Raw genomic sequence first — 14,636 nt, forward strand, 5'->3', positions numbered from 1 at the left:
GTGGCTTGAAGGGTGATCATTATGGGATACCAATTTTTTCCTTAGCAACCAAACTTAGTACCCTAGCAACGGAATAAACAAAGCCTAATATCTCTGCTTTAGAACATCATAGAGACACGGGGTGGGACCGTTTTACTTGTGGCTTGAAGGGTGATCATTATGGGATACCAATTTTCTCCTTAGCAACCAAACTTAGTACCCTAGCAACAGAATAAATGTTAGCTTCATGCTAATCATGTTAGCTTCATGCTAGCTTTGTGCTAATCATGCTAACATCATGCTAATCATGCTTACATCATGCTAGCTTCATGCTAATCATGCTAACATCATACTTAAACATACTAACAGCCGGATAGCCTACTAAACTAAACTTCTGTCAAACCGTTTTAAACGTTCCGGCTACACTTTTTCAAGCCAACATAAAGTTTGTCCTCAAACTTTAATATCTAGTTAAATAATGGAATTTCAAAAAGCGATTTAAAAAGAGGCATTAGGCATTTAAAAGGGCATTTCCGTTTAACATTTGTTTTCATTTTCCCGAAGGCTCTCCTTATTCTTTTCGCTTTTCAATTTGCTTCTCTATTTAGCTTTTCCGTGACTCTTTGGGTCCTTGCAAATGGTCAAATGAGAAATGCAAATTAGCTATGGCCAGGTGAATGTAACAAGCTCGCTGATTGGCTCTGATTAGGGATGCTCCGATCAGGATTTTTGCAGCCGATACCAATCACCAATTTGTAATCTTCGTGGTCGGCCGATACCGTTTTTTTTAAAGCTGATATGCAAGCTCTTTGATGACTGTAACTGTTACATTTTTTCTAGATAAAATAATACCACGGATGTTGCATTTGTTATATTACTTGCAGTTATTAGGTATATTATTGTTTTAATAGAGACTCAAATAAATAAGCACAACAAATATTTATTCTGCAAAGAGAAATTTAATATGGCTTTAAAAACGCTCCTAAAAGTACTGAAAATAAAACACTTCACAGTCTTTACTGTATGAATTAAATATACACGCATTCGTATGAAGTATAAAAATTCTTTAGTCAAGAGCAGAGAGTGATTTTATTGAGAGATGAATTAGGTTACTGCAGCTTTAAGACGTGAGAGAGAGATCGCTCTGTTCACGTGCACTGATGACAGGCTGCTGTGTGTGTGGGCTGCGGCTGAACGCAGACAAGCAGCTGTGAGGAAAATAAAAGTTTAAACGCTCAAAACTTTAAAACGCATGCAAATAATAAACTTTTGGCATGAGGATGTAATTGTCTGTGATAGATATGTGTTGTATACGCTGTTTGATGGGGATGTGAAGATGCCTCGCACTGTTGACCGGAGCGTGTCCTCATAGAAAATACGCATATCTCTGTAAAGGCAAAGAGAGACATACAAATCTGCACGTCGCAACGAGCAACGGGTTGTAAAAATACGCGCTACGTAAAAAATGTCTTTAATTGCAGCCGCATTCAGGATCCTTTTGATGACAAAAGTAAACAGAAAGATCGGTTTATGAGATCGGCAGATTTAGCGAGCACCGATCAAGTCATTTAATGCCATTATCGGTCGATACCGATCGGCGGCCGATCGATCAGAGCATCCCTAGCTCTGATTGTACATCATCCGCAGATTTATAGATCTCGGATGAGGACCCAAAGAGTCACGGAAAAGCTAAATAGAGAGGCTAAAACGAAAAGCAAATCGAATCGCGAAAAGACTAAGGAGAACCATCGGGAAAACGAAAACAGAAATGTTAAACGGAAATGCCCTTTTAAATGGCGCCTTTCCATTGCATAGTACCCCACGGTTTAGTTTAGTTTGGGTCGGGTCAGCTAACCTCACTTTGGCGTGGTTAGCTTTTCCATCGAGTTTAGTGGGAGGAATTATATGCGTGTCGATTTACGCTGCCTGTGACATCATACAAGTGAGAGGAGAGCGTCGTTGTACATTCCCATACGTTTATTTATTTCTCAGTCCGCCACAACAAATAGATGTTTGCACATCGCGTTTATAACTAACTACCTCTGTCTCACATGACAGTTTCTGTTCAAACACCCGGCCCGTGGTGTCAGTCGATGGCGCTCCGCCGAGCCTCATTGAAGTTGCATTTAAGCATATAACGTTATCATGCGGACGTGCACGTCGCGAATGTGTCGCCACAAACTGCAAGTCTGGAAAAAACTGTTATGGTGTCCCTGATTCTCAACATGTGGATGTTTTTCATCGTTAAAAGGGTGTTTGGAAACGTATAGCAGAGCACAGACAACATGTTTGCTCGAGACAGCTAGGCAAGCTAGCAGTAAGCTAAAGCTAATATGACGCTGATGACGATTCTCTCAGACCAATCAGTGATCTACAATGTTTTCGTCTCACGTTTGGTATCAGCTCGGGTCGCTTGGAACCCCAACCGAGGTGGTACGAAAAAAAGTATCGGGTACTACGTACTGCAGCCAATGGAAAAGCTCCCAAAAGTAAGTTGACCCGACCCAAACTAAACCAAACCGTGGGGTACTATGCAATGGAAAAGCGCCATAATTTAAACCTGGATTTGTAGTTCAATTTATAAATTCAGTTATTTATTTATTAAAAATGTATAAAGGCAATTTAAAATTACGAACTTATTAAGTGTTTTATGTTGTTTTTGTAAATTGTTATATTAATTTGAACTATTTATTAATGGATTAATATTTCATTTCTACGTTATTTTTATAATCTCACTTTTTATTGCCTAATAAAATGTTACATAATTATTTTTTTGTAACTTTGTTTAGTTTAGTTATAGATTAATTCATGAATTTTTAAACAAATGTATTAATTGCTATTTTTATTGTCCAGGTAGTTATTAAATATTGAAATTTTGTATGACTCTTGTGGTCCTCCATAAAGATAATGGCACAGTGATGTAATACATTGGCGAGCCACTAAATGTTTAGCTAAACACAATAAAATCTAACATCTTGCCAGACAGACCGTATCCTATTGTGTATTTGATCCGAGGCTTTGTGTGTGCATGTTGATAAGTCAATTTCACTCACCCTTTGATAAATCCTCTTTTTTCTTCAGGATGTCCAAAGAAAACTTGTTGAAAGGATAGGGGTAAGATCCAAACACCATGAAGTACAGCAAAGCACCTAAGGCCCAGACGTTTGCTGGAATGGCATCGACTCTGCCTCTTTTGATCTCAGGCGGGATGCAAACTTCAGCTCCTGTACACAAAACATCATGTTGAGTCATTTTGTAAAAGATGACCCTGCACTGACAGCAGGTTTCAATACTCCGCTATATATAAAAAAAATTCAGCTCACCTTTAAATTCGAATGACTTATAGCCCTCATGTTTAAGAAGATGTCCAAGCCCAAAGTCAATTAACTTCAGGCTCAATGTTGATTCCTGTACCAGGAAGTTCTTGGCATGGAGGTCTGTATGGACAACTCCTTTATCCAGACATTGTTTCACTGCCAGTACTGCCTGACGCATGAGAACTCTTGCTGTATCTTCACATAGGTTTCTTCGACGACTAACAAAATCCCCCAAGGATACGCTTTCCTGAGGGTACTGCAACACGAGATTGTAAAATTGTCTCGTCTCATACCAGTCATACAACTGTATGACATTGGGGCAGAAGGAATCTTTTAACTTAAGCAATAGCGCCACTTCTGTAATGAGCGGTTCAGGGTGTCCAGGCTGGAGAAAAAATGGTGAATTAGATAAAACAAACATATTGTATTGGTGTGTATTCGCTATACTGTCTATTTTATGTCTAGTTCACTTCATTAAATTTTATGACAACTTACAATTTTAAGAGTTCTGTCATTGGCTCGTTTGTGTATTTGCTTGATGGCAACCTGTAAAGAGAAAAAACAACACTTAGTTAATTTCTCCTGAGCTGACTGAAGCGGCTCACCTGACACTGCACACATAACTTTAAAGTTTGAGAATCTAAAAACTTTAAAACATAATTTAGATCAAGTAGACATACAAATTAAGGCAAACATTGTGTTCAATATAAATACAAGTGCATTACCTCACTGCCATCCCATTTACGAATACCTTTGTAGACTGTGCCAGAGCTACCGCGCCCAATCACTTTATTTTTCAAGATGTCATATTCAGAAGATAAAGTCTCTGAAAAACACACAGAAAAATTATAAGGTTACAGTACATGTTAACACTCATATATTCACAGATGAAAGGTACAGCATACATTTCCAGGTACAGAAGAATATGATGAAGAAACCATTTCACATATTGGTGCAACCCACCCTAGGAGTAATGAAGTCAGTACACTCACCTTTAGGCTCTGGATCATCTAGTTTCATCTTGCTAAGCCCTTTAACAGCTCGTTGCAAAACATTTAATTCTTCTGGCCAGCGCGTTCTGGGTTTTCCAAGAGCTTTTGGCCTGACAACTTTATCATCTTCTTGCTTAGGATTTTTAGGTCTACTTGGGTTATGAATCCAAGCATGTCTGGGATTTCCAAGAGCTTTTGGCCTGACAACTTTATCATCTTCTTGCTTAGGATTTTTAGGTCTACTTGGGTTATGAATCCAAGGATGTCTAGGATTTCCAAGAGCTTTTGGCCTGACAACTTTATCGTCTTTTGACCCAGAAGCTTTATTGGGGTCGGGATTTCCGCCACCTTTTAGCCCGATATTGGTTGGAATGGCACCTGATTTCTGTAGCCTGGCATTGGCTGCATCGATGCCACCAAAACTGGCCAGATCTGCACCATCCATGGCATCAGGAATGGCTGGATCGGCATCTTTCTTCACTTTCTTCCCTTTTTTTCTCAAAGGGTTGTGAAATAAGCGGCTCTTTGAAGCCTTTTGTTTTTGTTTCTTTAAGCCAACACTTGATTGAGAATCTGCCAGATCAATAACTTCCCTGGCATCAGGGATAGCTGGATCGGCCTCAATCTGTGAAATCGGCATCGACTCCACTTTGCCCCTCTGGAAGCATCCAAGGATGCGTTGCGTCAATGTCTTGCGACTATCCGGATTAATCTTTTTTGATTGGGGGCTGGCCAGAGCAGGAACATCCATGCCAACAGGAATATCTGAAATAGCCTTGGGCTGTTGAGTTGGCACAACAGTCACTTTTTCTCCCTGGAGGTTAGATTTGCGGCTCTTTGAAGCCTTTTGTTTCTGTTTCTTAGGACTAACGTAGGTCTTTGACTGAGATGCCGGATCAACAACTTCCCTAACATCAGGGATAGCTGGATCGGCTTTAAGCAGGGGAGTCGGCATTGACTCCACCTTGCCCCTCCAGAGACAGCCAAAGAAAGCCTTTCGTTTGTCCGGTTTGATTTCAGAGCTCGCCAGACCAGCATCATCCTTGAGATTAGGATTATCTGAATCCGCATTAAGCTGTGGAGAAGACCAGAGGTGGGTCAGACAGACAGACAGACAGAAATATGTTTCCAGCCATGTTTAGAAGCCAAGTTTCCATCCAAGGCTGTTAAGCAAAAAAGCTTTAGCGCAATATAAATATTTAAAAAAAATTATCATAATCGGGTCCCTTTTATTTTAACAATTTTGACAATTCGCTTTCATCATTCGTGACATCACCACGGACACTATTTTATCGCCATTTGAATAGAAAACCTTTTTTTATGCATATTCACTTGGTCGATAACACAAAACCAGGATGGAAACATGTCTGTGAATAGGCAGATAGTTGTAGTAAATGTAATGATGTAACAAACCTCTGAAGGAATCAGTGTTTCCACCTTATCGTTCTGAAGGAATGGGTGCATTACTTTCTTCCATGTCTTATTTACTGATTTCAATAATTTATTCTTGCATTTTTCTACACCAAAAAACAAATAATAAATTATTAGAAAATTCCTTATGACAAAAGAGAATGACAAAGAACCGTGGTCAGTTATAATACTTAACACACATTTTACAAACACATTCAACATTTTAAACACATTTAACAAACTGTCCACCCAGATACTATTTAATCAAATATCTATATGTAATTGAGTATCTAATTCTTTATAATAAATTCCTGAAAATACAGCAATGATTTTTGGATTAATAATGCTGTCAAAATAAGAGTTTAGAAGATAAGATATCAGTATCTGCAAGGGCCAACAAAACTTTTGAGAAACAAACAGGGCACATATTTAAAGATTGTAAAGAACACAAAATTTCCATCTGACCTTCGGGGCTGTTCGCCTCCTCAAATGTAGGAGTAAACTCCTTTACTCCTCCTCGTGGACGTGAACTACCGGCGTGTCTCTCTAACAAATGTCCGTTGTTCGGGACAATGTCAGGGACTGCACTTGGAAGGACAAAATCCACTCCACCACCATCATCACATCTCCATCCCAACACTGCAATTCAATTAATAATGTTATGAAATTAATGCTTTAACTGAAGTGATCAATATGTGTCTAAAACTTGTCACTTAATGTCAATGTATTGTTTATTCAACTGTATAAAATATGTCAACTGTAAGTCAAAGTTTGGGTTTCTGTATTGGCAAATGCTTAAGTGAGAAGTGATGTCATGTGCCAAAGGAAAAGTAAAATGAGTAAAAGTACACAAGCACCACCCAGTGTCTATCTGTGCACGTGCATTAAGAATAATGTAAACTTATCAGCATTAAAGCCACATTTTGCTTTCATTTTCATCTTACTTGTTGGGATTTTCTCCTCTCCTACTCCACTTGGATTCAAACCCCCGGCAGCGCAGCCGACCTCTGACGAAAGTCCGATATCAGGGACATAGTCACAGGTCAACACAGCATTCGGTAGGAATGAATCCATATCTCTTCCAAACACTGCAATTACAATTCAATAAATGAATGCCTTTATTTGAAATGATAATTTTTCTTTTTGTCTAAATTGTAAGTCAGCAAATTTCCTTTGGCAAAGACCTGGCCCAAATAAACAGCTGGCCTGTGGCCCACTTAAGAAAGTGTTCCCCGGCCCATATCTGGCCCACTTCTTTTTATTCACATCAGAACCAAATCTAAATCTAAATCAGAGGTGTAAAATCCATGTGCCAGGAGTAAAAGTCCTCTCCATTATTTTGTTCCAATCACCTGGATTTGCTAATTAGCACAGTTTTTCAGCAGGAGGTGACCTCCTGACTCATTGGTTTTTTAAGCCCTCAACGAAGCCTTCAAGGCAGCGCTGCCTGGGGGGCACTCCCTGTCCCCGGAGCGTTTCGGCCAGTCACAGCACTGGTGCTAGATATTGAGCCTTCTGCCAGCTTCTGGCAGTTTGAGCTCAGCGTTGGTTAGGTAAGTAGCGCAGATATGGTAAGATAGGAATGTGACTGTGTTTGAATTCAGCTCGGGGTGTTTTGAGCGTTTATGGAACGCGTTGCCGCGTTTTCACGTGTCTGTAGCACATTTTTTTTTCGTGCCAGTTTCATGTAGTGGTTGTGCAATTGTTTTTCTATTTTCTTCCAGTGCTGCCTTGAAGGCTTCGTTGAGGGCTTAAAACACCAACGAGTCAGGAGGTCACCTCCTGCTGAAAAACTGTGCTAATTAGCAAATCCAGGTGATTGGAACAAAATACTGAGGAGGACTTTTACTCCTGGCACATGGATTTTACACCTCTGAGTGCAACCCAAATGTCAACCAGAACTCGTTGTTTTCTACGGTGTGCCATATGTAAAACAGACGTGGTTCTCATGTATTTTTTGTTATGTGGGCCATATTCCTCAAAATGATATGTTAACCAAAAGAACATTCCCGCCATTTCTGAAGCTATGGCAAAACAGATATGGTTACAATTTGGCCCATATATGTTCACAGGGTTCCTGCAGGTTTCACCAAGTCAAATTTAAGACTTTTTAAGACCATTATGAGTGAAATTTAAGACCAAAGCGGCACAATGATCTCAGAAATTCTCAAAACATTATATTTTTATTATATCTTTGTTTATTTATTTATTTATTTTTTGACAAATAAAATCCACTAATATGGGAAGATCAGTATGGTCAGCTGCAGATTTGTGGCTTGTTAATATGTTTTACACTTTCTCCACCCATACGTTATGTGCATAAATATACACTATAGCGTCATCGCATTTATTCCCCTCTCTAATTACACAATAATGAAATGAAAAGGAAATTTACTATTAAAAGGCTGTTCGTGGTTTGTTGCAAACAAGGCCGTTTCTAAATCCGAAGGCTGTAGCCTCCAGAGGTCGCATTTGTAGGCGGCATATGAAAACTGTGTAACACTAAAGTTGACTCATTGTTGATGGCGCGGGACTTGACGGCCTGACTGTTTAAGTTGATTTTTAATAAAGCAGTGTTGATTTTTTCACTTCTGGGTCCTCTGTTTCAGAACCTTGCAAATGCTCTGGTAAGCCACAGGCTAGTTGGTTAAATTAACACAGAAAAGATTTTTCTCGCCAAACCTACAGTATACAGTCAGATCACAACATCTGAAATATAGCTTATGGCATATTTCGGATTATAATAGCCTACATTTGTATTCTCTTTAAAAAATAATGATTAAAAACTGGATTGAAGAGACATTCAGTGACACGCAAAGTGCAGAACTTTTCTTTTTAGAGGCCCACCCATCAAATACATTCTTCCTCCGTCACTGAGGCATTTTAATTTACCATTTTATTTTTTTCGGACAACCTTTTCGGGAATAAATGGAGGTAAGAAATTTAAGACTTGGGTTAATTAAATTTAAGACCTAGGGTGAAAATCTGGCCATTTTTAAGACTTTTTATGGCCTTAAATTTAACTTTCTAAATTTCAGACTTTTTAAGACTTTTTAAGACCCCGCGGGAACCCTGGTTCAGCCATGCCATATCTCGACCAAATGTGACAGCTGAAATCCACATGTGGCCCACATATGCTGCGAGAGAGGCCATGCATTATAATTATTTTTGCTTGCTTGTTTTCTCGTAATCATGACTTAATTTTCTGGTGATCTTGAGATAACAAAAAAATTGTTCCAAATGTCAAAATGTAATTTCCTGTCCATAATATTTAGTGGATTTTAAAGTGGACTGCTGATGTATACGTGTAGCTAAAAATTACTAATAAATAAATAAAGTTGAACGATTGGGGCCGGTTTCCCAGACAGGGATTAGACTAGTCTGAGACTTTAATAAATATGAGCTGTCCAAACTGAAAACAACTTGCACTGACATATCTTAAAGGACAAGTTCGGTATTTTACACTTAAAGCCCTATTTTCAGATTGTTTATGATGAAATAGAATGGTTTTGACAGAAATTTCGACATATACAGCTGCCTCGAGAATTTTCGGGTGCTGCTTGTTTCACCTCCCACCTCTACAATGGCTGTATAGGTGCACAGGAACAATCCTTCCTAAAATGCATTAAACATTAGTTTACAAATACGTGAAACTCACCCAGTGGTCAGGGGTGTTCACTGATATGCTCACACAAAAATCTCTGCAAAAGATGCTTTCCAACAGGTGTTTTACCATTCATTGTAAACTTGTGGACCTATTTTTCCAAACGCCTCACACCGGTACATTCTTCCGCTCAGAGCTTGAATAATAGACACTCCAGCCCAGTTGGTGGCGATAATCCACCTTTGCCAATTGCAAGAATACAAACTGGTTCCTGGCGCGGAGTAATACCGCACATCACAGCACATCTGATACAAGTCAATGGAGTTGGCAAAAACTACGACAAAACCTGTTGGAATGCGTCTTTTGCAGCGATTTTTGTGTGAGCAAATCAGTGAACACCCCTGACCACTCGGTGAGTTTCACGTCTTTGTAAACGAAAGTTTAATGCATTTTAGGAAGGATTGTTCCAGTGCACCTATACAGCCATTATAGAGGTGGGAGGTAGGGCTGGGATAAACAGTTATTTTTTAAACGATTAATCTAGCGATTATTTTTTTGATGCATCGATTTATCTAACGATTCATTTTATCAGTCCGATTCGACTTCGATTCGATTCTCGATTATCTCCCCATTAATTAACTAATAGCCATTTATACATGTTGATTTACATATCTGAATGTAAACATTTCAATATATGTTCATTGCTCTTAAAATTTCAAAATAAAAAAAGACTATACAAGTGCAGAATAATGCATTCTTAGTCAGAGGTAGCATTCAATAAAGCTCATACTGTGCAGTTTAGTAACAGTATAAAAATCTCAAGTTCAAATGACTTTATTTTACATGCATTTATGAGCAAAACCTCTTTAATGTGCCTTTTGATGGTCAGTGTAACTTTTATAACTTGATTTGTTTAATCCACATTGTTTTCGTGCTGTTCTAGTCCATTTAATGACAGATATAAACACAATTATAGACTTAAGAAGCACATATATTATTAAATCTCTTTCTCTTAAGTTTGTTAAGATAGATTAGGACTCATTTACTGCTGGACAGAGAGTGAATGAAAGCGCAGTCTTCTGGCAACAGTGACATATTTCATTGCTTTCTGTTAAATTGCTCAAAATCATGACTGTTTAAAACACACTTCACATTCATGATTTTATGGTAAAAATGACACTTTTTCGCGTCAATCCACGAGCATTTAAACCATAAACAAAGCACTTTCACTTTAATTGAGCTTGAGCAGCACAGCAGAACCGACGCAGAAACGATTGCAGCACTGTTGCTACAGAGCCGCGAGCTTGCGCTGCTCATGCGGCGGGGTGCATGCTTGTTAACATGGGCGCTGAAAAAAACACGCACGGTTTCACTTGCTGTGTGAAACCGGCATGGACTGAAGCCACTCGCGTTGCTACTATTCTAAGGTGCCGCCTTTTTGGGTCTGACGAATCGACGCGCATATTTTGCGTCGGCTTATTTTTTGCGTCGACGTTGCCGATTACGTCGACGCGTTGTCCCAGCCCCAGTGGGAGGTGATACAAGAAACACCCAAAAATTCTCGGGCCAGCATCATATGTCCAAATTTCAGTCAAAACCGTTCTATTCCATCATAAACAATATGAAAACAGGGCTTTAAGTGAAAAATACCAAACTTGTCCTTTAAAATACATCAGTGCCCTTTGTTTTGTCTCAAAATGCACACAAGTAATGTTTTTAGTAGGGGTGACCCCGAATAGTCGAAGATTCGATGCATCGATAGGAGAAGCCTGATTCGACTACCAATCTCACAGTCGAATTGTCGCAGATGTGTTATGAAATGAGGATCATTTAATTTTGGCCGTATATGGGTGCACACATTATCTGATTTCACATATAACAGCTTTCTCCCAATATATTAATATACAGCATATAATGATAATGCTGCAAATAATATGTGAAGTAACAGCTTTCAATAAATATTTAAAAAATGCGTTAATAAATCCAACATCCCCTGTGACCGGGCTACACGGAGGTTTCTTCGTTAATAAACCATTGCCTCTTTGTTTCTACATTTAAAAGACAAAGCTGGCAATTATATTATGGCTATACTTTTCTATTCTTTTAATAATTTATTTTATTTTATTTATAAATCACTCTGGGTTATCTGATTTAACTATTAGGCTTGTGTTTTGTTTCTGTGCACTTGAGGCATTTTGCATATTTGTTCCGCACTTTATTACTTCTGACCTTATTTTATTTAAAAAATGTATCTATTATAAACGTAAATTCTGATCTAATTTAAGTCTGTACATTTTGGATAGCTTTTCGTTGTATCAATGTTGCGCTATTGCGTGCTGGCCATGCTTGCGCATGCAATTTAGCCGAACGGGCTAGGTGCTCGTTACAGCGCTCTGCGTCTCATATTTAGGTAACACAGGAGTTCATCAAACTAAACATTAAAAAACGGATGTTTTTCGACGGGTATAAGTTTTTAAAATGTTTTTATCATACATTTTTGTTATCTTGTCAAAAGTTAAACTACAAAACAGGTAAGCCGTTTTTTAAAATTTCGGTTATGAAACGGAAACTATCTGCACCGAACCTATTTCTGCCTGACACGAATGTCTTTCTTGTGATTTATTATTATGGTTGGTGTTCACTTTTAAATGATAGCAAAGAGATTCCTGAAATAAATAATATCATCCGGTCTTTCTGTATCTAAAGTGAATACAGAGATGATCAAAGTCAGAGCAAGCAAGCAGGTATTTCTGTGCTAAATAATAACGCATAGTGTCTATAAAATCATTAATTTCAGTGTTTTTCATGTTATAAATTAACGTTTAATGAATTGTAAATAAAGATTAGTTTTTATCATTTACAGTCACAATCACAAATTATTTGTCATTTCTCATTTGTCGGGTTTTTTTTGGTCATGACTGCTTTGACGCGCTATATCTCCAAATTAAATAAAAACACTGAATTAGCCGAGGTTTCCAAGGCAGAATCACCTTTGTTATTTTTTTTAGGTTTAGTTATCAAAATGTATTTTGTGTGATGTTCTGTAGATCGTGGCTTTAAAATGTTATGAGGAATAAATAAACAAATGTTGCCTTATATATTTTACCTTAAAAAAAAAATATATAAATGCATCGTCAGTTTTGTCTTCGTTCATCACTTGAAAGACAGTTTTGGTCACTTTAACAGAAAGTTGTTTATGTGTGCTGCTTGTGAAAGAAAATAAAAGTTACCAATTTGTACCTGGTCTGGCCCCCTCCCAACCCATGCAGACAAACATAGATATGATTCAACTATCGGTCGACTATGGAAAGATTCGACAATTCTGATTCGAATATGTAAATCCTTAGTCGAGGACACCCCTAGTTTTTAGTAAGGTATGTTTGTTAAAACTAGTTATATTTCCTAAATAAATTAAGGCCTAGTCCTAGTTTAAAATAATCTCTGCCTGGGAAACCATCCCATAATGTGCGTGAATTTAGGGACCATCTCTAAAGAAATAATGTACATGTTTCTATCTTCGATAGTATTTAACAGTTTATATTAATACATATATTAAAAAGTAAAAATGTACATTATAGCTGACAACCATATGAACACAGTTGGGTTTGTGAGTGTTTGTTGACTAAAAGTCATTCCATTTAAATGCTGTAAAAAGTAGAAACGTGTATATTAAGGTGTAACTTTAGAGACGGTCCCTAAATCCACCACTATCAAAATTCTGTCAACTAACGTTACATAAAATCAAATTTGTTTATCCATGCTAATTTAGCAAAATATACCTTTGCTGTCTACAAAAACAAAACAACACGTTCACGTATATCAAGTACACATAAGCTTTAATCCCATAACAAGAATACAACTTTGAGATAACGAGAAATTAAGTGGTGATCATGAGAAAACAAGCAAGCAAAAATATAAATAGTACACAACCTCGGCTTCCGTAAATGAACATCACAACAATAACAACAGTCGTATGCACTATTGCTAACTATTTATTATGTTATACATCCCTTATGAAAATTAAACACGGTTTTTGCTACATTTACATCCAAAAAACATGGTTAACGGTACTGTAGTAAAACCATTGTTACCACAAAAATACCATGGTTTTGCTAATAGTAATCACATAAAGCCCATGGTTAATTTTCGTGAGGGATATTAAAACAAGGCCTCATACGGCGTAATTCTTATCTTAAATTTCGGGGATGTTTTATGAATTTTGGTCGCTTAAATGAGTCCAAATCTGTCTGCGTATTCTGCCGGTCAAGAAAAACGGCGGGTACTAATTTGTCAAGTGCACGAGCACCACCTCGTGTGTCTAACGTTACATGTACACGTGCGTTAACAACACAATAACTGTATGTAAACTTATCAGCATGAAATTCAGACTTTTTGCTTTAACTTGCATCTTACCTCTTTGGCGTTTCGCCTCACGTGTTGGATAAACATCCTCCTCTCCTCCACATGAATTAAAACAACCGGCAGCGCGCCCGACTTGTGACGGAAGTCCGATATCAAGGACATCGTCAAAGTTCGGCACAGCATTCGGCATAATCAAATCCATGTTTTCGACATCTGTTCCTTCCATGTCCTTGTCGGACAATGGTGTTACAGGACGAGACATGATGTCGAGGAATAACTGCAGACTTAACTGTGTTTAGACTCGGTTCACAGAGGGTTGAAATCTAAGCAAACTGTCTGTCCGTACACAGTGCGTCGAGCAGTTTAAAGTTGCGAACTTTTGTAAAGTCTGCAAATTCACTTGATAATCTGTGCAATAGCGTTCGGAGTTAACCAAAGGCAAGCGTTCAGATCAGTCAAATGATACCGGTCTCATCTGGCTGAGCCTTTTATAAACATTATGTGATGTCATAATGGTTCCATGACAACGGCGCGTTCTATATGGGGGGTCATGGAGTTCAGTGATTGTTCTGTAATTACGGCTCCACTCTGTTGAATTAATTTTTTATTTTTTAATGTCCCTTGTGTTGTTTAATTAAAACCATTTACAACTTTTGGACTTTTTATTGTAGATATATATGAATATTATATCAAAACTCTTTAATATGTCTTAATGCTTATTGCTAATTTTTAAAATGTATTTTACAGTATGTATATATTTGTAAATATATGTAAATATAATATTTTGCAAATAAAGTATGTAAATATAATATTTTGTATTAATATATTTAGATTTATTGTGTTATTCATTTACAACCACTAGATGCCGCTATGTTAATTACCAGTAATGATAAGTCGAGAGTAAAACACAGACATGCTCAGATTGTATGGACATTTTATTTAAATCATCAAAAGGCATCAAAGGTCATAGAT

The 14,636-nt window shown here is 37.7% G+C and overlaps 1 protein-coding gene across 1 annotated transcript in view; it reads right to left on the minus strand.

The window, feature by feature from the left end:
- The window catches only part of LOC129453774 (uncharacterized), a 49,347-nt gene extending 35,159 nt beyond the window's left edge, over positions 1 to 14,188 (minus strand). The window contains exons 1-9 of the mRNA XM_055218148.2: positions 13,716 to 14,188; positions 6,643 to 6,786; positions 6,164 to 6,337; positions 5,702 to 5,805; positions 4,289 to 5,363; positions 4,022 to 4,122; positions 3,792 to 3,842; positions 3,303 to 3,681; positions 3,033 to 3,203 (exon numbers count right to left, since the gene is read on the minus strand). Coding sequence (XP_055074123.2) covers positions 3,033 to 3,203; positions 3,303 to 3,681; positions 3,792 to 3,842; positions 4,022 to 4,122; positions 4,289 to 5,363; positions 5,702 to 5,805; positions 6,164 to 6,337; positions 6,643 to 6,786; positions 13,716 to 13,926 — 2,410 coding nt within the window. The 5' untranslated portion in view covers positions 13,927 to 14,188. The remainder of the gene's footprint in view (positions 1 to 3,032; positions 3,204 to 3,302; positions 3,682 to 3,791; positions 3,843 to 4,021; positions 4,123 to 4,288; positions 5,364 to 5,701; positions 5,806 to 6,163; positions 6,338 to 6,642; positions 6,787 to 13,715) is intronic.
- Positions 14,189 to 14,636: the final 448 nt, after the last annotated feature.

Source organism: Misgurnus anguillicaudatus, chromosome 23 (assembly GCF_027580225.2).
Source record: "Misgurnus anguillicaudatus chromosome 23, ASM2758022v2, whole genome shotgun sequence".
NCBI classification, from domain to species: domain Eukaryota; kingdom Metazoa; phylum Chordata; class Actinopteri; order Cypriniformes; family Cobitidae; genus Misgurnus; species Misgurnus anguillicaudatus.